Source organism: Cyprinus carpio, chromosome B23, assembly GCF_018340385.1.
Source record: "Cyprinus carpio isolate SPL01 chromosome B23, ASM1834038v1, whole genome shotgun sequence".
NCBI classification, from domain to species: Eukaryota; Metazoa; Chordata; class Actinopteri; order Cypriniformes; family Cyprinidae; genus Cyprinus; species Cyprinus carpio.
The window spans coordinates 17644204-17671889 of record NC_056619.1 but is presented as its reverse complement, the minus strand read 5'-3'; the positions used below and the strand labels follow the sequence as shown (position 1 = coordinate 17671889).

The window sequence follows — 27686 nt, the reverse complement described above, 5'->3', positions numbered from 1 at the left end:
TTTATCATCTTTTTGGGGCAAAATAAAAAGGACACGATAGATGGGTACAGGTTGACTTTAAATATCCCAGCCCTGGGTTTTATGTCCCAGTCAGGACAACCAAACAGGAAACAGTTGCAGCTCCCTGGTCTGATTTCTTAAGTGTCACGAACCTTCTGTAATGAAATCCTGCAAAAAAGTCTTTTCCAAAGTCACTTTCTCTCTGCATCATCACCAGTGAGGGCAAGCAGCTGAAAGATAATATGTTTAGCGTGTAGACAACAGATCAAAGCTTATTCCAGTTAGTGAGTGTTTGCGGCTTTGAATGCGTGTGGTCAAGGAAAGTGAGGGCAAACAAAACGTGCCATGCGAGAGTCAGCACTTTGTGTGTGTGTGTGTATATTAAGGTTGAGTGGTGATGCTTGGGGATGTCCATAGCACCAGCGAGGGCCTGCTTTGATTTTGTCATTATTACAGGGCCCTAGTTATTTGAGCAGGGCTGGGGGTGGATTCCATGGCCAGCCCACTAACTGTGTCTGCATGTCCTTAATTCCTGTTGATGTGCAGGCCTTGGGCACTGAGTGTGATGGAGAGGACACGTCACCAGTGGAAATTATTGTTTGGCCTCTGAATATCACGTTGAAACTACGGTAGTTGATGGCTGCTTGTGTGGCCCCGTCCTAAAAGGCAAGAGACCCAGGTTGGGTGCATTAGTGCACGCCGTACTGCTCTGCCTTGATTTGCCACCTGTCTATTCAGAAAATCGTTATAACAATGTTTCCTTACATTTAACTTTCTACATTTTTCAGGAAAAACTGTGAATTCATAATTCTAAGTGTTTGAAAAATAAACTCATAATCTCAGAAAATTAATAAAAAGTGTATTTATTTATTTACAGTGTGACTTGCTGCGGTGATGGTTTGATACAAGAACTGTTTGTTTCGTTTTTTTGTTCCTGTTTAAAGAGTATGTTTTGGTTAAAGATTTTTGTGCATATTCAGTTTTTGTCAGCAGGAACAAGAAGTGAAAAGTCGCAAAATGACTGATTTACTGAACTTTTTTGTACAGACCTGTTATAACTTTAATGTCAAGTTGAAAGAAGTCTCTAATGCTCACCAAAGCTGCAATTATTTGATCAATAATACCTTAAAAAAAAAAAAAAAAAGTAATGTGAAAAAAACTTTTATTTTTGTTAATATATTTTAAAATTTGTTTATATTATGAACGTTGAAACTTTTGTGCTGCTTTATATTTTGTGGAAATTATGATACTTTTTATCAGGATTCTTTGATAATTATAGTATTCAAAATACCATTTATTTGAAATATAATTTTGATTTGGAAAATATTGTACCATAATGAAAATAAGATACACTACTTTTTAAGAATAATTCACAATAATTCACAATGGACAGTTGACTAGTTGAAATGTGAGGTTGGCTAACTTTGTTTATTAATTAATGAATTTATTTGTAATATTGATATAATTTAAATTAGTGTATTTTTAAGTTAATATAGTTCTAATTTCAAAAATGCTTTTCAAGACCCCTCCATTCTGATTTCATTGCACTCTGTCAAGCTCTCCACCACTCATTTAAAATCCCCCCACCATCTAGTCAGTTTTGAAAATTCGTTTTGGACATCTCTACCACTCCTTTAGCATGTTTATGATTAGCGAAAGACATTGATAGAGACAGGGAGAGAGAGACAGGGCAGGGAGAGAGAGATAGAGTGAAGGGAAAGAAAAAAAACAATCTCATCAGGCGAGAGGCCGTTTGCTTAGCAAGAGCTGACAGTCTTTGTGTATGTAAATGAAGAATTTAGACTAATGGAGTTGAACCATTTCTAATTTTTGTGATGGCAAGAGGATTTTGATTGAAAGTAATTAAGCAAGCTAGCTGTAAAATTAATTAAAGCAAAAGGAGGGGGGATTTTTATTGGATTGGATAGCGATATAGCTGCTGTCAGGCAGGGGGACAAATGGGGGTGACCTGGATTCTCTGCCCTCCCTCCTCCCACTTGAGACTTTTATGTCACTTTAATCTCCTTAGAGCGGCTGGTGTGCATTTGTTCGAAATAATCAAGGAAATATGGTCAGAAATTGTCAGCTTTCAGATCTAATTTACCTGACAGCCTCGCGAGTGAGTCGGTGTCGGTGCGTATGTCTGCGTGTGAGGTTTTTTCCCTGTCTCCCTCTTGTCCCTCTCTACAGCTTTGTGGAAAATGCATTTGACAGTTTTGAGACATCTTGACTCCTTGTTGAAAAAAAATGACATGAACTTGGTCAGGTTGAGATGAACCCTTCAATGAGCCAACACATCAGGGCTGAGACTAACTTAGTGTGTATTAGTACATGAAGTGTGCACTTTTAGGATATTGACAGTGCTTCAGTTCATTTAAGCCCTCCTTCTGTGAATGTTCAGACTGTCTGTTGGAGCGACATTATTTTTAGCAAAATGTAACCAGATATTCAATACTGGAAAGGTAAAAATTTAGACACTGAGCAATGAAAATACTGATAATGATCAGTTAATCTAAATACTGGATCCATTACACTGTATTTTTTTTTCTCCAGTTTATAGAATGATTTGAGTCACAAATACAAAGTGTGAAAGGACACTTTTTAATGCAATAGTTGATAGAACCTAAAAATGTGCATCAAGTTATGGTGAATTTAAAGGTGTCATATGACGTTGCTAAAAAAGAACATTATTTTGTGTATTTGGTGTAATGAAATGTGTTTATGTGGTTTAAGGTTAAAAAAACACATTATTTTCCACATACTGTACATTATTGTTTCTCCTGTATGCCCCACCTTTCTGAAACATGTTGATGTTTATAAAACTCATCGGTCTGAAAAGTGAGGTGTGCTCTGATTGGCCAGCTATCAAGTGCATTGTGATTGGCTGAATACCTCAATCGTGTGACGGAAATGTTACACCCCTTACCATACTGTGATGTCGTGTCCTGGTGCGACAAGACAAAACCAACACAAACCATTACAAATGAAGCATTTGTAGCATCCAGTGGGGACATACAGTAATTACTGTTTATAATGACTTATACTGTCTTTTTACTCATTGTGTATCGTGCCGCTTAAACATAAAACCATGTCCACATTTGTGATCAGAGAAACGACAAACAACAAGTGCTACTCTACACTGCTCAAAACTCGCATTTGAATCATCAGTGGCAAATCCTTTAAATATGAAACGTACTTACAGGCTGTGAGTCAGCATTATTTGTTACAACACTGGCATTGTAGGCTACTCTCCCAGGAAACAGTCCATGTCCTCCGTAAAATGCGTTGCACACATCTGAATATTTGGTTTGAACTGTTCTGGGACAACTTAACCACTGATTTCTAGTTGTTTCCTCTTTTGGAAGGCCAAACAAAGTAGTTTTGCTTTCACATCGACACGCACACCATCCACACAACATGGTGGCAGCGGCAACAATACTACAGCGAGACAGCTTGTAACACTCCAAAGAGAAAGGAAAACTTGAAATCGCATCATATGACCCCTTTAAGTTTTCTCAACTCATTTTACAGTGTATATGATGCACATTTTATCTGTATAATATATATATATAATAGTACAAGGTAAGATCAATTCTCTTAAGCAAGGTGGCATCTGCAGGCCTTGTCCCATCTGAACCCAAAAAAGACCTCTTCATTATGCGCCGTCATGCAGAGTAACAGCCCTGAGGAAGAACGAGGAAAAGTGGGGGTGGAGGTGAAAAGCTAGAGTAGGGTCCCAGTGATGCTGGGGTATGGACCGGTGCCTCTAACGGGATTAAACCCCTCTGAAAACACTCCCTCATCCTTGTCCCCCAAGAGCCCCCTTCTGGCCCCCTTTATCAATTAATAAAATAAAAGGAGGAACAAAGCGCTTCCCTCCTCTCCGTAATTAAACTTGTCCATCTCTAGAGGACCCTCTGTAAAAACCGTCCAGGATCATCAAATCCCAGTGTAAGTCACAGAAACAGGAACGGTTGTGTGGCCTCCCTAGCGCTCCCTATGTATGCCATTACCGTTGAGTGGAGGGTGATATTAACCCCAGCGACTGCTCACCAAACCCCTCCATTATGACATCATGTTTTCTCCAGCACCTTCCGTCATGGGCTCTCAGCTCCTTATCTCTCCTGTCACCATATGTGTGAGGCTGTTAACAAACCTGTACTCAGAATGGAGAAAATCAGGTGCTTTTGAGAAGAGAGAGAGAGAGAGCCTGGGTAGATGAACGCTTTCACAGCCAGCAGAGCTTTTGATAGAAATTAGTTTCACACAATATGCAAATTCCTGCAATTGAAAAAGGGGCTCTTTAAGTGACAGGTTGATATGTGATTAAACGACAATTAGAGTGCTGGAAATAAGCGACGACGGCGGGTCAAGTGCTGAGCTGAAAGGTAGCAGACTATTGAGGTAACAGTCATGGGGGAGGCCAGGAACGGGACCCAAAACAAATTAGCTGCTAAAAGAAAAATGTTGGCACAGCTTGTCAATAAACGTCTAAGAGAAGAAAAATGAGATTCAGGGCACAGAAAGCATGTAAGACCCACCATGCTAGAGTGTTCTGACTGGTTGCTACATCCCAATAATCTCTATAAGATTCTGATCATAAGTCTACTTTACAATGCAAGTCTATACTTATTTTTGACTCTTCTTCTCAAAAAGCTAGACAGTTTAAGGTATCTTTATTGTAGGTAGGCTATGTGGAAATTTGCCTTAATGGGTATCACTAACGAAAAGTAAATGGTGAGGATGTAAATGTACCTGTTATATTGTTGTGATGGTGTTGTTTATATTTGTGCAGATTTGTTTGTCCTTTTGAGCGTTTCCATATATGTAGATGCCAACGCAATCCTTCTGCTATTAATAGTGTACATTTGGCTTTTCTCTCTCTCACTGATTTGGGCCTAATTGGCAATGTCCCCCTTCCAGCTAGACCTTTCCTCCCCTACAGTGGGACTTAAAACTGTGCGACGGAAGGATTGCCTTTCTCTCCAAGAAGGACATGAAAGGCCCATGGCCTCTCCTGGCAGCAGATGGCTGTGGCCTCTAATCCCCTTTGATGCTGCGGTGGGCAGTTGCTCCTGAACATCTCCTGCAAAGCCATGAAAACTTGAGCTACTTTTCCTCTAACTGACCCCAATTGTCAAGGAGCCGGCAGCTGTCAGACTTGGTTAGCTGTGCCTTAACTGAGACTGAAGGGCACAGGTTGCTCTCTCTCTCTCTCTCTCTCTCTCTCTCGCTCTCTCTCTCTCTCTCCTCCCTCTCTCTCTCACTCTCTCTCTCTCGCTGACTTCCTGTTTTCTGTCTGTCATTTTCTGTGCATTCCAAGGGTACAGTATGACTGTGGATGCTTATGGGCTGTACATTCACAGCAATATTGTTGTCCCAGATGGTTCATGTTCCACTAAGAGGCTTAAATTTCATCACAGCTCACCTTAATTATCAGCATTACAAGCAGTGCAGTTTGTATTTTTCTCTCTAATATCAAACCTTTATTTTATTTTATTTTATTTTATTTTGTTTTAATTCATTTTAATATTTTATTTTATTTTACTTTATTTTATTTTATTTCATTTTAATATTTTATTTTATTTTATTTTATTTTTATATTTTATTTTATTTTACTTTATTTTAAAGAAAATGCCATTGTCCTAAAAAGACTTATCACAAGCTTTATCATCTAAGGGTTTGAATGGGAGTATTTAGGTTCACAGAACCATCCATTTGACAAGAGATATGCAAGACATAACTCTTGGTCTTGTAAAGAAAGTGCCTCTGTCGGAGACGGTCCCATGATGGCAGTGAGTTCACTAATGGAATTTTTAAAGTATTAAGAGTCTTTTCTTTCAACCATTTCCTCATTCACAGGGAACAGCCATAAATGAGCACATACACTTCAAGGCTTGACCATCAACACCACATTAGTTTATATAGCGGTGTATGAAGAAATTATGGGTTTCCATCCGCTTGGATAGCTGGAGAGTGAGGGGAAAAAGGAGTGTTTTTTTCATTCTCCACAGTTGTTGCGCTAAAGAATAGACTTGTACTAAACGGCTTTGATTAAATTAAAATCACTCACCCAAATGTTTGAATGTGTTGGCACTATTATCACCTCCGGTTCTTATTAATTTGGCACTGTAAATAGATTCAGGACTGAACTTTAGCGTAACCCTTGTCTTCTCGTCTCCCTTGCAGCCAGCTCTCTGATATTAATTAGAGGTGGAAAAAATACACTGAAATGCTCAGTTGTTACATTGGTTTTAATTCTAGTAGCTTTCTCGGTTGTGCATGTTAGCATGCCATCGGAAAATGTCAGTCTGAAGCAGCTCACCATCTGGGTGCATTTACAATTTTTTTTTTCCATGATGAGATTGTTTCAGAAACATTTGCCATAATCATTGCTCGCATTGGCTTCCGCTGGTATTTACAGCAGATCTTGCGCATGGTGCGAATTCGCTCGCACCTGATCTTGAACAGATAGGCTTGATGCTGAGTCGTGTGCAGGACTATTTCAAGACTGAAATGCGATTGTTTTAATACCTTAATCCACCTGTCCTTGGCATTCAGGATTTTGAAGAACTCTCCTGGTAATTTCAGTGGCCTCCATTTGAACCAGGCCATTTCATTCTGACCTCTTCCGCTGATCCCTCTTTCTCCTCCAGCCTCTTGACGTCACAGTTTTAATGTGTCAAAATGATAATTTATCACCCGACTGACCTATTTAAACAGTGTCGCTGCAAGTGGACCAATCAGAATCAGCCGGATTCATAACCCCAAAACAAATATTTCCTCTTAATTAAGAGTGTCCCTCTTGTGTCTTCCCACACACAAAATCATTATACAGCAGTGATTTGACTACTTGGCAGGAAATATATCACTCTTGACTGCATGTTAATCTGTTAGGGCCTGGTTGTCAAAAGAGAATGGGGGGCACCAGCAGTGACGGTTTCTCCGTGCATTGATAGCCCCCTAAGGGACAGTTAACCCTCAAATTTCCCCTGTCTGGCCCAGCTCTCCGGGTGGGCATTGGCACTGAGAGTGGATGGGGGGGTTGGGGTGTGATTGTAATGTAATTTTAGTTGATTACAAAATAATATTTTTTTTTTATTTTGCACTTTTTTTTTTTTGTTTTTTGTGACGGACCCACATTAAGTGCAAATCTCAATAGCGAACTGGCACTTTAGGATATAGAGGAAGTTCAAGCAGGAAAGAATGCATTAGAGACACCTCCCTTCTGTCCTCTCTGTTTTCCTGATCTAATGTACTTTACGAGGAATTGAAAATAGGGGTCAATAATTATGCATTTTAATTATTAACCTGGGTCCTTCTTAATTGTGCTTTTTAAAGCCTCAGTGCATGGACATGATGCTTTATTGCTCTGTTAGTCTGGGCAAGCTTTGACCAGACCTCTATCCTTCCATAAGCCAGTCTCTATTTCACTGAGCTCTAATGCCATGATTTTTTTTCTTTTTTCCCCCCATTCTTACTCTGTGAAACCCCTACATAAAGCAAGGATTTGTTTTTTAAATATCAGGGGATATTGTGAACTTTTTTATGGAAATTAATACATTCTTTAATAAAAAAAAAAAATCTAGTTTAGGTCTCTTTAATTATGTAAAATTAATGTTCCATTGTCTAGAAATTGCTTTTTATAAATGTCATCTCTATAAAATGTTTTATTTTTATTATTTGTTTATTTTTATAAATTTATTTATTTAAATGTATTTTTAATATATTTTAGAATTTTATAAATAATATATTTTTGGATTTTATTATTTAATTAAGTTATCACAAACTAATAAATTGATAGATTTTTTTTTGTGTGTGAGTGCAGTCTTTATAAAATAATTGATTATTTTTCTTATTTTTAAATTATTTTTACATTTGTTGCATAATAAAATCCACTGTTCTAAAGATGTGGAAAATATGTATATTACTGTGACCCTGGTTTGTGTGCTTATTTGTGTAAGTGCGTCACATTTAGGCAACAGATCATTTTAATTAGAAGATGCATTGATTGACATGATAGCTCCGGGCACAGAGAGAGGGATATCCAACAAATACTTTGGTCATGGTGACCTCATTAAAAACAAACATTAAGCTTAATCTGAAAAGAAAAATGGGAGCAGTCACATTTAAACAACAGCTAAAAATCATTAACATTGTCCTACATTTTCCCCCAATATGTTTAAAAATAAATCTTAATATTATAAATGTATTCATATTTACATATAATAATAATAAAATATAATCTATTGATTAATATTTAAATATAATAGACATTTATTATTATCAACAACAACGGTCAATTCACACTTTAAAAAGAAAAACCTAATGTGGATGTGCGGCCAGATATCTCTGTATTGATATATGCTGTTGTGAGCATCAAGTCAAGCAGAAATAGCTTTTCAGTAGGAAGTTGTAGTTTATGATCAGTCCAGTGTAAACAAATTGCTGCTGGTGGCTGGACTCAGACATAGCCTATTATTCACTGTGGGAATGTTTGGTTTGAAACACAGGCGTGTTATTGTTGCCACATTGATAAGAGAGAAGAGGCACTGGGGTGGCAAATATTGAAATCACTCTCAAAACTGCCGTCCTTTCTTCTAACCTACAGCTGACAGGGAAGAGCAATCCTATCAGTACCTGTCATTTCCTTAACATCAAGTGGTTTTAACACAGTGTTTACAGCTTATTAATGTAACATTTAAAAACACGATCAATGAAGCCTCTGTGGTGTTCATTTGTCAGGAACTAGAGCTGTCAAGTGACTTATACACCTACGATTGTACAGTATACCGAACTGCACTTTTGTGCCGTCACAGCTCAGATCCACCGTCATTGTGTGGGAGCTAAAGAGAATGGTGTAATTACTGTCTCTGAATTCATATAGTGATACATAAAATAGTATTTATCCAGTCTCCTGGGCTAGAGAAATGTGTTTGCCCAATAGACAGTGGGAGTCGTGACTTTAGCACCTTCTTTGTCTTCTGCTTCACTAATTGTAACATAATATGCTTTTTGTACCCAAGTACCTAAACATGTTATGTATTTTTTAGAAATTTATTCCGACATGCATCATGAAAATACCATGTTTTTTTCCATATTGCCTTGAAATGTTTTCATTTTACAGTACTTTACCATGGTAGCACAACAGTACTTTCTGTGGTAGGCTAGTAACCCGATTCGGAAAGGAATCATTCAGTGTAACAGAAACGTTAACGTAAATGTCCCCCCCCCCCCCCACAGCTTCCCCCCTCCACCCGTTCCCTCCTCAAACACACCCACGCGCAAATAAACATAAAAAGCTAATTTGTTAGCTACCTCATTTCAGAGGCCCTGGCGCGGGATATTGTGTACGAAAAGTAATGCTTTGTCAAATGTTGACACGTGTCGCAAACATGGAGCCCTTAGCAGAGCATTTATAAAGAGCGCAGGCGGCCAGGACTGTCAGCACATGAGGAGGAGAAGAGAAGCTTTGAAATGAGATTAGCCTGCTGCTCAGCTTCTGCACTCCTCAACCTAATAGTAGATGTGTCTCCAAAACATACACGCATACATAGACGCTAAACCTGCTGAAGTACAGACGGCTCATACAATATCAAATTGTGCTGTGTTTTCTGTTTGTTTAAATTGTTTAATTAGTGCAGATTTTGTTTCTTCCTATTAAAATATGAAGTTTGGGAAGGATATTTTCAAGGGATTTTCTTTTTTGTTATACATAGCTTAAGTTCTGCTGTTACCTAATTGTAATGTATCATTATTTGCCACTTACTATTGCCAGCCAAAAGCAGGTGGAATAAGGGGGCTGGCCAATATCATTATAGAGAGATTTGATTGGACCAAAATTTTTAGTGTAAGGTGAGACATCAATACTTTTGGTCTGGTTTAATTTAAGAGTAACTGTAAATATTAACTGTAAATATTAATGCTTATGAACTTATCAACACTTTTATTTTCCAAGGATGCATTAAATTGATCAAAAAGTGATAGTAAAGACATTTATAATTCATTTCAGATAAATGCTGCTCTTTCGACATTTCAATCCTTCAAAGAATTCAAAAAAAAAATAAAAATTACGGTCAACTTTCAGGAGTACACTAGGATTTAGATGTTAGCCTGGATTATCTCTAAAAACATAGACTAAAAGCCATAAAACTCCAATTTGATTTTCATGATGTCTTTAAAATTCCCCTAAAATGTTTGAACAGCGTTGACGGAAATGAAACAAAGGAAATTAAGTCGCCCCAAAACTCTTGTTAAAAATAATAGCGCAGCTGTTATACGTGCAGTGCGTGACGTAGGTAATGTAACCGTGTTTGTGACAAAACTGGCGTTACGAAACGGATTAGAATGTCAGCGTTAGGCCCGGGACTGTTTGTAGAGTGGCTGATGGATAGTGTTGGTTCGGTGCCACACACCTGCCTGTGCCTCCTTACACACACACATGCAAACACACTGGCGTTTGCCTCCCCAGTGACACCCGTCTGCCATGTGTATGTGTGTACCGCTGAGGTGTGGACTCCTGTCACGACCTCTTATTATTTCCAAACAATCTCTCTCACCTTGGACATCTATCCATCCATCCCTCCCTCGCACTTCCCTCGAGGGTGGGGTGTCAATGGCAGACTGTCCTGGGCAAAAATAAATAATGAACATAAAATTGGGAAACAAAGTGCTGGCGCCCCTTAATACGCAAACACCTCCAATATGCTGATGTTTTTCTTTTGCACATTGTGTTTTCTAAATTGCCTTTGACTGCGTGCATCGGTAATGAAACTTTATGTCCTTGCAGAAAGGACAGCTAGTCCGATTCGGTTAGGCCTGGGATCATCTTCTCATGCTGGCTTTTGCACGACGTTTTTTAATACCCCGGCTTATGAATAAATGAAGCCCGGGTGCTGTTTTTTTTTTCTTCCATATTTGTGTAAATTGCTTTAAAAGCATTTTATCATGTCATAAAAAAGTGCAATTGATCTGGAGTGCTCAGCCCACTGGACAGCTGTGTATTTTGTTAATGGCCACTTTGCTCCAAGCGGCTTATTAAAAAATTTATATATAAATGCTAAAATTGCATAAATTATTTAAACACAAAGTAAGCATTTTTTGTTTTGGTCTGGGGGGCATTGAAGAGTAGATTGAGTTTACTATAGCATCGGCCGATATTGAGTCATATGTCTGCACGGATGCATATATATCACATGCGCACACACGCAAACGCACGCTCACATGCAGAGGCGCAAAAAAAGTATATATTTTTTGATGACTTAGTTTCAGCAACCATGGAATGTCACCCATATCCTGGTTGATTGTACTTTCGAATTTTATGATGTTTTTCATTGATTTGTTTCCCCGGCGCAGCTGCCGACCTCTATTGAGGGACGAACGTAATCAGCACTGACGCAAATTAGATGGTTATTCGTTTCGAAAATTGACAGAAAAACAATAAAAAAGATGAAATGCTCCCAAATCAATAGATATAATGAAATTCAAATAATCCGAGAGATGAGGTCTCCATGGCAACTGATAATGTGGAAAAGAAAACAATTTAATAAAGGACAGGCACGCTTTGAAAACAGATTGGGGGGGTAGCTATATAGCGGCGAGAGGGGAGCAGATGAGAGGAGGGCAGGAGGAGGGGGGCAGCAGCGACAGAGGGGAAAGAGAGAGAGAGGAAAAAAGACAGAGAGCGGATGTTTGTGGCGGCTGAACAGGCAGGTCCGTCGCTTGTTTCCCCCCATGTGAAGGATCTGTGTCTATCCCAAGGACGGCAGAATAATTAGAAAAGCTTTCATGCCAGAAAGTGCAGATTCAGGTTTTAATACACAAAATTATTTCAGGGGCAGTGAATCGGAAAGCCATTTGTTGGTGACCTTCCTGAGGGGCCCCCTGGTACAGGGCAAGATGGAGGCAGTGTGGCAGGGCAAGCTGAGTTATGGCATATTTGTGTTTTTATAGTGGCTGAGGGAATGGAGATGGGGAGGAGGGCAGGGGGCTGTCAGAGAGAGGGCGGGGGGACGTGCCGTGGGGCTGCGATGGGGGCAGTGTGTGTGTGTGTGTGTGTGTGTGTTGCTGTAGGGTCGGGGTTGCTGATGCTAGAAAGAGAGAGAGAGAGAGAAGGAGAGACTTGCAGATCTGGCTGTATTTACAGATCAGTTGTCAGAAAAGCCATTTAGAGGGAACACGTACGTCCCAGCGCAATGACAGCAGAAGTGCCTGTTAAAAAGAAAAAGACAAGAAAAACAGACACTGTCGGAGAGAGCAAGTGCCGTGATCTGAGGTCATCGACTAAATAACTTGCTTTTGTATGAAATACAGTCAGAAGATACTTACACCACTTTGCTTTTGGAAATAAAGCAAATGTGCCTCAAGAGGCTGTGCGTTGCAGTAATTTTACCACAAGATTGCCTCAAACCTTTTTACACAGCATGCTAAAATCATTCATGTCTTTTTTTCATTCATAAACTTCACAACTACATACTTATTATCATTTTACAGTGACTTCGAACATGGCTCATCCAGTCAGACTTATCTGTTTTGTAACATACATTTTAAGTTAGCATGTTTTTTGTCATCATTTTTTAATTAGGCTACAAACCAAAACATATCATGATATCTCTGCAAAAAGAGGCAGAAACTTGTTAAACCTGTCTCAGTCAGTGTTTTGTTTGAAGTATTTATTTCACTGTTTGTTTAATTACACTCAAACACTGTAAATTTGCTTTCATGCTAACGCTATTAGCAGTTGGTCCAGGATAACGTGTCCGGCTACATGAGCGTTTTTTATTCTGCTCACACCTGTAAGCAAATTAAGCCAAATTGGGACTTTTATATCCTGTTATAGAGAAGCTTAGTTTGATGTAAAACTGGAGCATTATTCAATACATTGTGAAACATTGTCTAAGCATTATAGTCATTTGACTATTGGTTAGCATCATACTATTCTAGTAGCCTGCATGTGCAGCCTATAAGTAATGTCAGTGGAAAGGGAAAGTCCTTTCATAGGAAGTGATTATAGATTACAAAGACACTTGTTTTAAAATAATGACATGCAAAGTAATATGCGAAAGCAAATATGGTCAATTCTGATTTCGTGTCAACTTTAACAACACTGGACAAGTTTCCATATTCAGCAGGTCAATGCTTCTTTGTTGATCAATCAATCTTTGACTGAATGAATTGAGAAGCGTCACACCGCACCTCTCTTTTTTATGAAGGAGGGTACAAGTATCCCTAGCACGCACACACACACACACACACACACACACACACACATGCACACACACACGGCTCATCCTCCCATTTGAGTCCAGTAGCAGGTCCCTGCTCTCATTCCACATTATTTCCCCTGTTCCGTCGACACACCTCGTATTTAAAGAATGATTGTTTTTTAGCTCACCCTTGAAACTTTCCACTTACCATAATGTGCAGTTTGAAGCTGTCCGGCCCGTGATATTAATTTGAGGCTTAGTCTCAAATTCTTCTGTCTGAGTGACTTGTCTCAGAGAGAGAGAGGGCTGTCATTAGACATGACAGAGGGTCCAGGCAGGCAACAGCCCCAGCATTAATACTGCAATGTGAAAAGTGCCCCATAAGTAAGAGCAAAACTTGAAATTCCTTGCTGAAGAATAGCCCAAAGCTGTCAAATCTGGCAGACTTGTGTCAATTACTCAGAAAAAAGACCCCCCCCGCCTTCTGTAACCTTTCTTTTTATATTTTTATTTTTAGATTTGAAAAGAAATATACATATAAATATATATATATATATATATATATATATATATATATATACATATAAATATATATATATATATATATATATATATATATATTATTTAGTGTTGCAAAAAAATAAAATTTCAATAAAATTGCAAAAATAATGATTGTTTTCCAACTGGTTTCCTTTCCCCTAGACTACTACTGGGTTAGTTGAACAGATTGCCCCGCCTCAAACTCATGCCATTGGTTGAGCTAATCAGGCTGGGTTGTAGTCTCAAAAGATTTAATTCTGATTCAGTTAAAAAAGTGAACGATTTCCACTTTAAAGATACGAGTGTGGTATCCAGTTTCAGTGGACTGAGAGGAGTATGTGGCACATTATTATTGTCAGCTGCAGGCACTCACTCTATCTCTCTCTCTCTCTCTCTCTATGGGTCTCACTTTAATGGCCTGAGCTCACTGTGACTTTCAGTGACTGACCAGTCTAACTTTCTCCGTTCCGTCTTGCTCAGCCTCATACCACGGGAGATCGGCTTAAGTGGCCCTTTTTCTCTCGCTCTCTATCTTTCTTTCTTTCCATCTCACTCTCCTGGGCCTGTTTTTCCACAGTGGCTGTGGGGAGCAGAGGGTGTTGAAGGACCCCTACTGGTAAAGTGGGTAAACACGCGCAGCCCTGACATCTGTGCTGCGAGAGAGAGAGGGAGAGAGGGAGAGAGGGAGGGAGAGGAGAAGGGTAGAGTGAGAGAGGGCGAGTGCAGCCCAGCCGTAAAGGCGCAGAGGGAGAGAAGAGAAAAATGCCTTGCTTTGTGGAGAGAATTCCTCCAAAGCAGCAGGGAGAGGTGAGACAGAGAGAGGAGGGCTGTCTCCTGCCAGGTAAGACCTGCGCCAGGCACCACACACACACACACACACACACACAGAGAGAGAGAGAGTGAGAGTGAGAGATGCTGGTGGCTTGAGCACGCTGTGGATGGGGTGGGCGTGAGGGTGTAGAATGACAAAGGCACTCATTACTTTCACTGTGTGTTTTGGTAAAGTAATACCTCACTATGATGTGATGACTGAATGGAAATATGAAGTTGAGGAGTGATTTTTATTTTTAGGTGTACAGGTGACATTATCTATGCTTATTTAGTTTCATGAAAACTAAAACAATTTATTTACTTTTTTTTAATTGTTTGCTTACAATTAAACAATTTAAATAAAAAATAATCAATTAACTGATTAATTAATTTATTTAGATTTTATTCAAAATGATAACTATGCAATTTGTTTTGTGGTTTTCCAGCTTTTAGAACTCTACAATAGCAAATATTTCTTAATTGATTAACTTATATAAATTGCATGTAGAATTAAAAAAAAAAAAATCTGTAGTTTTTGTTTTAGCTTTTAGAACTTCACAAAGCATTTCTGTATTTTTTTAAACTGCTTGCTCTGATTATTAACATTTTACTGAAAAATTTAAAAGAATATTTATGCTTTTTTTTCTGTACTTTTTCCAAGTTTCACAAAGCATTTTTTTTTTACATGAATTGAATTCTAATTTATTAATTAACATGCTGAATTAAATTCTTAATAATTATACAATTCTATTTGTAAAATAAAATATTAGATTATTTATAATAGTAACAACAGCTTTTAGACTTCACACGTACACTCCATAGGTGTGAAATATCTCTCAAAGTTCTTAAAATAGAATAATTTATTATTCTTAAGTAAGTGAGTCAAACGTTTAGTCTCCTGTAATTTTTGTTTATGTTGGATGTGGATTAGTCACTGTGTACTTTTTCTCTCAAATTGCTGTTCTTAATTACTAGCAAGTCCTCAGCTAGTGATTGCTCAGATTTTCTCAGTTAGATGACAAGTGGTATTATTTGCCCAGCTAAGCGAGTGACTGCCGGTATCGAGCGTGCTATCACGCGCTTGTTTAGATACAGCTGTTCTGTCAACTGGAGGGTTTTCCACCGGGCTTCTGTTTGGAAGATGCGCTCTGTTCCAGCGTTCAATTAGATCTTCCCCTTTTTGTTAAATAAATACAGTGTCTTTAAATCTAAACACACATTTGCATGGAGCTCAGTGCGCTGCCAAGGATGCAATGTGCTGTTTCGGGCCTAGTGCAGGCCTGAAAAGTGAGGCCGAGAAAGAGGGAGAGAGAGGACGGAAGTTTGTTTCTTTTCCACCCTCTTGTTGATTTGTTTCTATTGCTGATGGAATTGAGCCCTCAGTGAAAGGTGAGGTCACAATTGAATTTGGCTTGCGTTTCCGTGGTGATCTGGCAATGGTTCCGATGTCCCAGCGGATTGGTTTGTTTGTTTGTGCGATAGCGAGTCTCTGTGTGTGTGTGTGTGTGTGTGTGTTTCCGTGCATAAACACGGGCACGGGAGATTTTACTGAGCAGATATTTCCCCTCTGTTTTCACTCTGAGCTGGGGGAGATTGATAACTGAATTGTTGAGTACATGTTAACAGTAACTGCTGATTTATTGAGATACTTAGAGTAAGTGAGGGTGCACCAACTAAGAGGGGAAGAAAAAGATATAGGCCTTTTAAGTTAATGTAGAAATAGAGCCTTTTTAAGTAATAATTGTGATTACTGGGTGGGGGGCAGGGAGGGATGCGTGGGCTTTCAGCCAGAGGAGAGGTGTATTTGAGCATGCTGTGAAGGAAATACATTTCACACACTGAGGAAAGGAATAACGTGGATTTTTTTTTTTTTAATTTATAAGGACTTTAATTGGACGTTCTTGGTTTTTTTTCAAGGCTTGACATGCTACAAGTCTTTAAGTGTACCTTCATGCAGATATTCCAATGCAATTCCCACTGAAACAGCATGTAATATTAAAGGAATCAGTTTTTTTTTTTTTTTTATCAATTTATACCTCAGTCTCTTGGGAATATTCAGCCACATTCAACCAGAAGTATTTATGCTCTCTCCAGTGTGATATTCTTCTATCCCTCCATCTCAGCACATGGGCAAAACTTTTGCTTTGAGGGAAAAGAAAAGCTCTTGTGTGTTTTTTTAACTACCTTTTAGGCTGAGTGAAATGTTTCCCCAGTTTGCACAGGGATGACTTTATTTCTTAGCAGGGAATTAAACCTACTCGATCCCCCCATAAATACAACCTTCCCCAACAGCATGCCGGCCGTAACTCATTCTCTAACTCTCTCGCTAACTAAACTCATATTGCAGAGAGAGCTTTGTTTGTCTTTGTCTCAGCTCGATCAGATCCGTCACGTTGACAGCTGCCTCTTTCAGATCTCTCACTCGCCCTCATCAGAGCCATTTTTTCCAGCCATAGAGTTCTGACGATCAGAATATAGATGGAAATGTGATATTGTGCTTTCCTGGTAGCACTTGTTGATTTCCATACATTTTTTAAGCACTAGGAGGCTGCTTTTTTGGTAGAACTGTCATGAGTTTGGACAATCAAGAACATTGTCCTGGGCCTTGATAAATTGTGCCTTTTTACACCAACAAGAATGTGGAGCCAGTGTCCAATCTCTCTCTATATACAATTGAAGTCAAAAGTTTACATACATATTGCAGAATCTGCAAAATGTTCATTATTTTACCAAAATAAGAGGGATCATACAAAATGCATGTTATTGTTTATTTAGTACTGACCCAAATAAGATACTTCAAATAAGGGATGTTTACATATAGTCTTGTGAGGACAACTGAGGGACAGATGGTTCAAATGCTCACTGAAGCTCCAGAAGGATAAACAATGCATTAACTTTTGAACAGAATATATATTTTATTTAATATATATATATATATATATATATATATATATATATATATATATATATATATATATATATATATATATATATATATATATATATATATATATATATATATATACATATTAATACATCTTGAAACTATTATGCATTTAATAGTTGCGTATGAGTCCCTCAGTTTTCCACAGTGTGAAAAGATGGATCTCAAAATCATACAGTCATTGTTGGAAATGGTTCAAATACCCAAAAATGCTGGAAAACCAAAGAATTTGTGGGACCTGAATGATTTTTCTGAAGAACTACATCTGAACACAGCTGTTGATCATTCAGTTAACAACACAGTATTAAGAATCAAGTGTATGTAAACTTTTGAACAGGGTCATTTTTATAAATTCAACTATCATTTTCTCTTGTGGACTATATGTAAAAATCTTTTATGTGAAATATCTTATTCCGGTCAGTACTAAATAAACAATAACATTAATTTTGATGCCTCTTATTTTGCAGATTCTGCAAGGTGTATGTAAACTTTTGACTTCAACTGTGTGTGTGTATATATATCTTTTTTCATTCTTTTTTTAGATAAATATTTATATATTAATATTTTAATAATTTAAATGTATTTATATTTATATAATTATATAATAATATAATTTTATGTAGTAATTTAAATTTATGTAAATAGTATATATATATATAATTTTTGCATCTCCAAAACAGCTCAAAATGGCAAAAATAAAAAAACAAAAAAAACTTATTTATTTATTTATTGAGTGTATGGTATAGACTGAGTATATGGTGTAGCTTTACTGGTTGCCTCAGAAAACTTCTAGGAGCATGCAAAAAGTCTTAAGATGATTTATATTTAGTTAGATTAACATTATCATCATTAAAATGCTAAAAAATGGCAGAAGTTTTAGGGTTGCATATCAGCTCAGACAGGGCTTCAAACATTGTCTTGGACAAAGAGGGATGCTGGAGTAAAAAAAAAAACAACAACAACAACTACATATTGTGCTAACGGAAGATTGGATTCACATTTTAAAAATTTGTCCTAGAAGATTTCTAGCCACAGTAAAGCTGTCTACCTCTATGGTATTAAACAAGGCCTGAGGCTTCAAACATCTCAGTGACTTTAGTGTAGCATCAAGCAAAACATGTTAAAGCTTGTGAAATCTGTGGGAATTATATTGGAGAGGGTTTTGTGTAAAGTCATGCGGGATAAGTATGTGACTGCGGAGAGCGACTTGAGCTCAGTTGTGGGGTGGAGGAGACAGAATCTCTCTCAGGGCCCCTGATCGGCTGTGATCCGCCTGCTGCTACCTTCTGTTCTCCACTGTTAGTCCCAGCGGCTGCTCTGAACTGACACACACAACTCCTCGACGGGCTTGAAGCCCTCTGATGTCCCACCCTCCCCTCCGTTCCACCTTCTTCTGGTGCTTTGCATTTTGTTGTATTTGTGTAAAAGCCCAACACTGAGTGAGATTACAGTCGTGCGCGGTAGTTCCCTCTCTCTCCTTCTCTGTTCTCGCCATCCTTCCAGTCCTCCGTTTGATCTCGCTATCATCTCCCCTCTTGTCTTCTGTCTGTTCGACACCTGTGAGCCGATGCTTTAAGAGGACGACGTCTGGAAGAATGTACAGCGGCAGGCCATCGACTCTGATAAAGGCAGTAAACAAGATGAAAAACAAAATCCCACAGCAACGGTTTGAATAAAAGACCTACCTGTTACAGTGTCCATTAAGCGTTATTCCTTGCAGTGGTACAGTAGGACAGCTGAAGCCCTCCACATGCCCTGTGTTAATATTAGTTTGGTTGAAGAGAGTCCATAAGCTGATCAGTGGGGAGAGGCACTCTGTATGCCTCAGGCAGTGCCAGGCCTTGCGTTTGGCTCTCGCTTGGAGGATTGATGTCTGGGAGTCAGTGGGGGCTCCACTGTACCTTTATTACTCATCAGCTGGGTACCAAACTAATTTGATAAAGCGCCACTTAATACACCAAACACACACACATACTGTGACCGTGCCTGGCACACCATCAAGTGTGTCAAAAAAGTGGGATATCATGCAAATATGGCATATTATTTAATTTTTTTATTATTTTTAGTAAGAAATTACATGAGCTGGACTCAAACTTGCTAAAAATGCACAAACTAAGCATGCTTTTTTGTACATTACCATATATTTATAGATTTAATATCAATGTGTGTAATTTTACTGTAAATTACTGTCATATTTTTTTATAAAAAACTAATTAAATAAATAATTAATTTTTATATTTATTTATTTAAATAATTAAATAATTAATTAATTAAATAAATAAATTACCTTATACTTTTCTATAATAATTATCTTACCATATGTTTTAATGAAAATATTTTATATTTAATAATTAGTAGTGTTTAAATATAGTATTTTTTATTATTTTTTTTAAGTCACTTTATAATTTTCAATGAAAACTAAGTAAGTGATATTTCCAGAACTCTCTGTTATACATCACATTTATTATCTTTTGTAGTTTGATATGTTTTAAAATTTTATAATAATAATCTACTATAATATTTTATTGTATTATTTTTCTCATAAGGCCTGAGACTGTAATTTTTTGTGCAAATTTCAAGCAGATATCCAGGCGTCCCTGTGGTATACATCACATGTAATTCTCTTTTATATTTCTATATATTTCATATTTAGCCATCTAATACTATTATTATAATAATACAATATTTTAATATTATGTTATAATATTTTACTGTACTAACATATGATCTTCTTCACCTCATAAAGCCTGAAGCATAATTTTTGTGTTTTTTTATTTTATTTATAATTATATAGTGCACAGCTCCGACAGAGAAAATTTGTATTTCTGTTACAAAATGATTGACACACATAGATGGGAGAAATATAAGATAAACATTGCAGATACTGTAGCAGAATGCGGCAAAGGAAGAGAACAGAAGAGAGAGGAAGAGGTTGGTTTGGTAATTACTAACTGTGTGCCCAAGCAGTGGAGGACAGTGTGTGAGTGTGTGTAGGCCCTGGTGCTCTGATAATGAAGGGTTACTGTTGCAGATCTGACAGCGTTAATCTCCACATCGTCCTCGCCTGGTATTTACCCTGCTGGGAAAAGAGTGGCAAGCCCACCTGACAACACAGTTTACCCACAGCCAGACACCTTAGGCTCACACACACGCACACACACGCTACACTGGGATCAGTTTCAGCAGCCGTCCTAATCTCAAAGACAAACCACAAAAGAAGCCAAAAAAATGACAGGAAACATGAAGGGGGGAAAACTTTTTCTTCACCTTTTTGTCAGTCTTTCCCTTTCATCTTCACTTCCTCCCATTTGAAGTTTATGAAGTACTGTTTAAGCATTACAGAGGTGCAGACAGAGGAATATGAATATGCATCGCACCATATGGTTGCACTTGCTCTGGGACTAGGTGTGTCCAGAAGGTAGAACCACGTTAATGCATTATTCTCCCCTCAAATGATCAGGCTCATAGTGCCGCAGCAAACCGCGGCCAAGTGTACATGGACTGTACTGGCTTTGTATGATGTGGTCATGCATCTGGCCATCCTGGATGAGTGAAAAAGGAGAAAGACAGCGAGAGAGTGAGCTGTGCTTTTTTTTTTTTTTTGAGTTCAAATGCAAAAACCCTGACAGAGTTGTGATTAAAAGTGATATTTCTGACACGTTAGGATGCGCACAGGAAGTAACCTTCTCCAAAGCCTTCATTATTAGATGCATGACAGACCTGAATATTTATAAAATATGCTTTAATAATTGATAACAGCAATCTGCTACGGTAATTCATCAGATTTGCACTTCAACAGAGTATCCGTTTTCATTTTAAAATAATAATAAGTCGAATGCTAATGCAGGTGAAATGCAAAATTGCGACCCGAGTGTGGCTGAAGCACTAAATGCATTCGTGCCATTTTTAGTGCATTGGAAAAACAATGGCGTGTTAATGATATTGCCCTCGCTGCTCGTTTAGAAACTGTTATCAATGTCTGTGATCATTTGTGCGCCGCTCGTTTTGTTGTGCACTGAGCTGTTGTGCTGTTTACTTGTGCTGCTTCCGTTTGAGGGCACATCACATCTAAAAAATCAGCCAGAAACCAGCCTGTTTTAGTGTAGAATACACAAGAAGCTGATGTGGTTTTATCAAAAGCATATTCTTTGTTTGAGTCAGTATGCAATACTTCCTCTTGTTCTTTGACCAAAATAGCACACACACACACACACACACGCTCACCTTTTGTAAAGCTTCTACACATGATGATTTCAAAAAGAGCAGCCACAGCCTTTTTTTCCCTCACAAGTGTATTGGTTTGCTTTTGTACAAAGGTATGAAATGTTCTCACTTTCGAACTTGAGTTTGTGTGTTCTTGCAAAAAATGCTAAAAGCATTTGCCATCTTTGAGAACAACATGTATTTGCAGGAGTTTAAAATCATCACCATGAAATAAATATATATACTACAGCAGAAACTAGTCAAAAGTTTGCATGTTAAATACATTAAATGTCCAGTACTCATGGACTAGCCATAAATGATGTTGGCAGTCTAATGCTTCAAATAAATGCATTAAATAATTAATAAAATATTACATTTTTGCAAATAATTAAAAATGTAGCTAGCTTTGAAAACTGATTTTTCTATTATTTTTAATGTTATAAAAATATTGTTTTTTAAATTGTAGTGTGAAATATTTTACTGACGCTGTGCATGTTCATTCCATGTTGTAGATTTGAATGTCTTACTACAGGTACTGTAAGTGCTTTGTTCATATTGTTTGTGTTTTTTTTTTAACCAACGCATATTGAGATTCATGACACTCACATGATGATTCAGATGTTTCAGTCTTGTCAACTGACCGCATTTCACTGTAACAAAGCCTAGATTAAAAGAGTTCAGGTTTGTTTTAAAGAGGTATTGTTGCAGAAGGGAACTTTTAGAGAACTAAAAGAGTCTGAACCTAAGAAGTTCAGGGGACACCTGCAAATTGTTCCTCTGTGCATAAAATGTTAAAAAAAAAAGTCAGAGTCTGTGAAGCAGAGCAAATGTTTAAATGGTGGCCAGGGATCGAAGCTGCCAACAAGGCTTCCTGTCTGGAAATTTAGTTTTTATTTTTTTTTTTGTCTTTCTTGTTTCTGAAGATGTTCACCGGGAACTACAACGTGCAATTAAATGCAAGCAGAATTTGAGAAATTTGCTCCAAAAACATTAAATGTGTCAAAACTCCAGTATTTTAAAAAATGAATATTAAAGTGTAGCTTGGAATTAAATTAAACAATCTATAAGCAGGATTTTTTCTTAGAAAAAAAAATGAATTCCTAAAAGACGATTTTTCTCAAAAGAGACTGTACACTTTAAATAAATGAAGAAACAAATACAATGTAATACTTATTATTATATTGCAATAGCATTATTATTTATTTATTTATTTTTATTTACACTATATATTTATAAATGTATACACACACACCTTTTTTTTTATTATTTATATTAAATCATTGAAAATGTACAGTCTTTTTTTTTCTGGCCTTCTTATTTGATGGTATCCTGCACAACAGATTTTAGTCCAATCAAATGCCTTCTCTTCTGCAACTGATTGGCGTGTAGAAAATCATAGTTCATGACTGTGACATTTAAACCAATTACATATTTAAAAAATATGTCCTGCTAAAACATTCTGTTTTAACACAGAAACATAAATGACATTCGATGAGCTGTTTAAATGTTCTGCCTTCTTTTACTTACTTACCCGTAGGCTTTACTGCACGGCTAATTAATTCATTAATTTTTTTTTAACAGCAAAGTGTCTTAAAGCCTGTCAAAATGTCTTAAGAGTCTTGTTAAAGAAGTGCCGCAACTCATTTCTCTTTAATGAAATTCATATGCTGGTGAGAAGGGGCATGTCTAAACATCTAAACAGGTTGCTTTTTAGGTTTCACACTGAGGTTATCTGAAAGGGCCCTCCTTGATTGACGTTATCCAGCTTGACAGCGCTTCATATCAAGGTTAACCTGATGTTCGAAGGCCCGAGAGGGAAAGAGGCAGAGGAAAACAGAAGAAAAAGTCAGACGTCGTCCGGGTCCTGCTCCTCTCTGCCACTCTTTCTCTCTCTCTCACACGGCAGGTGGAGGTTTCTGCACTCTTAATTGATAACTAATCGAGCTGTGTGTGCTGTGTTTCCCCCGGAGGACGGCCCTAATGGTGGCTTGGCTTACTCAGCAGCGCAGCTCCGGAACCACTAAATTAAATATATCCCCACAGATAATGACTCTGAGTGACAGACTCCGGTCTGGGCGGCTCCAGCGGCCACCAACCTCTCGTTGTGCCCTTGCGCTGGAGGAACTAGAGTAGCCCACCCCCTTCTGCGTCCGCTCGCCTCCCCAATGCCCCACGCTAACCATGGCTCCTCGTGACAAAAATACATCTCAAGCAGTTAATCTGTGCAGATATCAGCTCAAGTGCCCTTCAGTGGCACGGGGAGCCTCTCCTCGTAACCTTGATTCCTCTCAAACTCTCCCTTTGCCAGGGTCTGCTTTAATCAAACTTCTACCCAACGGGTGTTGATACAACCAAAAACTAAAACAAAATCATTAAGCACCAAAACTTTCTTCAACAAAATTAATAAAAGCAGCACAATTTTTTTCAACAACGTTAATAAGAAATGTTTCTTAGATTAGATTAATAATAACTAATAAAGAATATATTAGAATAATTTCCGAAGGATCATGTGACACTGAAGACTGGAGTAATGGCTGCTGAAAATTCAGCTTTGCCATCACAAGAATAAATTAAAATAGAAGATGGTTATTTTATTACAATACACTTCAAAAACATATTATTACTGATTTCACTGTATTTTGACCACATAAATACACTTTTTTTTTGCCCATTCAATAGGGGTCCAGTGACTTTAAAAGGATTTTCATTTGTGAAAAAGTCATGCAGATTTGAAACATTATGTTATTTAAGAAAGGATTTTCATTTGTGAATGAATCAGACCCATTCTTCAGAAAACAGCTGTGCCAGCTGTGAGACAAACGTCATCAGGGCACGTGCAGAGCCTTTCAGATCACCTCAGACTTTAGTTTTACTTCTGTCCTCAGGGGACATCTTAAATGCTTTGTCTTATAATTAGGCTTCAGGGATGTATTTGTTCTCGGAATTTAAGGTTTGCTGCCTAACTGCGCTGCTTAAACAAAATATTTCCTTTTCCGTCTGTGCATCAAAATATGCATCTGCCATTTTCTGTCCATTGTCCTCAGCGGCAAGTATGTGCGTGCCTTTTTTTCTCCACAGCTTGTTTGTTTTTGTTACCTGCAACGGGATTTAACTGAATTATTGTATGTGGCAGAAGGTTTCAGAAAAGAGAGGGAGAGAGAAGTCAAAGTAGGTCTTTCAAGGTCAGTCCAAAGACAGCACGCAACATGCAAGGTCACATTCCAGACTAAAAGCAATAAGTGCTTTATTGATGGGAAAAAACACACACTGCAAGCAAGCAGATGTGCAACGGACTGATTAATAATAAAACAGATTTGAGTGAGTGTGTGTGTACTTGTGTACATGCCCTCTGCATTCATATTTTGCTTCTCCAAAAAAAAAAAAAAAAAAAAAAAAACATTTAAAGACAGAAAAAAGAGAAAAACTCATGAGTATAATTGTTTTGTCCGGATGCGCGTCTCTCACTAAAAAATTGATCCCTGCATGGGAATCTGAAAAATCCATTAGAGTCCATCAGACAAAAAAGAACAGAATGATAGAGTGTGTATGAGTATGAGCAGTTTATAAAACCCCATCATAGTTTTCCCATTAATGCACATGTGAGCAGACATTTTATTTTCGGCACAACTTCTTAATGCAACAACTTGCCTTTAGACATAAGATACGTGTAACATTACAAAACTAAGACCAAAAGCAAAACAAGTAAAATAAGTATCATAGAGATGCAGAATGCACGGTTTCTCCTAACCTCGTGCAGTTCTGAGAAGCTTTTTATTTGTTTTGCCCTCATTTACAGTACACTACAAACCAGGTAAACCTGCCCTGTGAGCACCGATCCTCCCCTCTCATACTGAGATACCAAACAAACCTGTTTAAAACCTCAAATAACCATCTTTTATCTTTTAATTCTCTTTCTTTCACCTTCTTTTTCTTTATGCTTCACCTCAGCCTCTCCTTCCATCTTTTTCCGCTTTAAGTGGCAGTTGGGAATGGCATTGTTTTTAATCATCAGAACCCAGAAATTATTATTATCGCCTCTGACGCGGCAATTAAAACTTCAGGTCAGAGGCACAACGAGCGGTGATCAGCAGCGAAGCTGAGAAGTTTTAATTAGACGATCAGAACCATTAATGCACAAAAAAAGGTGTGCGCTGGGAAATTAACGTGAACGTCTTAATCAGGGTTACCGACTCCGAAGAGGAGTCAAGTGAACAGAGAGCAAAAAACAAATCATTTCCGCACCACTGGGACAAAACTCAATTAAATATGCATGCAGAAAATGGAAATTCGGAGCATCAGCACAGACCGTTGGAAAAAATACGGCAAATTCCATAGACGGGGTCGCAGACCTGCTTATTGTTATTCTTGTGTAATAAAATCGAAAGAGAGGCCAGATGCTGGGGAACGAGAGTGTGTGGAGAACCGGTCTGATGCTGACTTTTCCGCTCCCCTTCCCTCGGAGCGATGGGGGACACAAACTCCTTCCTGAAAGCTGTAAATTAGCAAAATAAAAACAGAGGGGATTATTTCAGCATATGTGTGTTTCCAAGCTTTAGTAGGTGAGGAAATACCTGGGAACCTGGCTCCATCTTGTTGGAGTTGCAGCACATAATGAGAAACTGCATTGTAAATATTCAAAATAAAGCACCAAAGAAGGGACAGGAAAAGCTTTTCTTGTTTTTTTCATTTCTTGGTTTATTTGACATTTACCTCATTAAGTTGCATTTGAAGAAGCCCCCGACAGTCAGAGGTCCTAGATCCTCTATCTGAAAAAAAAAAATATATATATATATAATTCATACACATTCCAGGTCAGTAAATCTCTCAAAAGGTTTATAATATCAGAACAAAGCTTTTAAAAGTCAGGACAGAAAGAAACTGCTCTGACGGGAGGATCTTTAAATAATGAAAAATAATCCAATGCTGTCCAGGCCTGTTGCATTAATGAATGCTCCGTATTATCAGGGTTTTGTCCTTGCATTAGTCAACGTATTTTGAAAGTCTGCATGAAATCAGACAGGGCAGATCAGAGTTTTAGATCACCGCTAAGTCGAGGGATTCGGGTTTAGCCAAGTAAACAGAGTTTGTTTCTAAAACAATCGCTGCGGTGGATGCCAGGTGAGAAGGAGTATGTCATATCCCAGCTTTAGCATGCATACGCTTCCTGTCAGAAAGAGAGAGAGAGAGACGCAGAGAGGGAAGAACAGGACACGCCAATCTAAGCAGTCATTAACAGCCACTTCCTCACTCTGGTGGGCTGATTGCAGTCAGCACACGTTCATACAAATAATGCACTTCCAACGGCATTATTAGGATTTGAAACACCACTTGATTGGGCATGATATCATTCCGGCACATAAACAGAAGCTCTGCATTAAACGAGACACGCAGGGCCCGGAGAGCCATGTTCAAGGCAGCTTCTCTGTCATTCCCGGCGTCCTCCGCCTCACGCTTCTGAAAAGAAACAGGGCTTGTGGGGCCTTTGATGTGCGAGCAGATAAAAAGAAGAAGCTCTCTCACTCTTATTGTTGAATCTGTTTAGAATAGTTTCTTGACTTTTTTGCAAAGGTTTTCTCCTTATACAGTAAAAGCATTATGGCAATTCCAGCTCTGTACTATTTCCAGTCAAAAAATATTGTCAGCATTACAATAAACAGGACCTCTTAAAGAAAACAAGCTTTTGCTGTGATCATCCCCACCGTTCGTTTATTATTCAGCACTGACAGGCGTCTTCGACGGCCTGAAATAATAGCGTTTCACAGAAACGCATCAAATCAGTGAGGTTTGATGTTTGTTGCACCTATTTTTCTTAACATGAGTGCCGGTCTCCAGAGTGGTGGGAGGGATCCCAGAGGAGAGGCTGTTCTTTTATCTGCGTCCCTACTGATTTTATCGCACTGCATGCTATCATGAACACAAACGGCTTGGAGTAAACAGCAGTGTTACCATAGCGATCTCCATTGTTGGTCAGAGCCGAGGCATAT

At 38.1% G+C, this 27686-nt stretch overlaps 1 protein-coding gene across 5 annotated transcripts in view; it reads left to right on the top strand.

Moving 5' to 3' along the window:
- The window catches only part of casz1 (castor zinc finger 1), an 80110-nt gene that overhangs the window by 16125 nt on the left and 36299 nt on the right, over positions 1 to 27686 (top strand). The window contains exon 1 of one of the 5 annotated variants that reach the window (XM_042750495.1): positions 13899 to 14586. The exons of 2 other annotated variants lie outside the window; for them this stretch is intronic. In XM_042750495.1, coding sequence (XP_042606429.1) covers positions 14508 to 14586 — 79 coding nt within the window. In that variant the 5' untranslated portion in view covers positions 13899 to 14507. Of the gene's footprint in view, positions 1 to 13898; positions 14587 to 27686 lie in introns of those variants that run through there. 2 more of the 5 variants (XM_042750492.1, XM_042750496.1) reach the window with 2 other exon arrangements.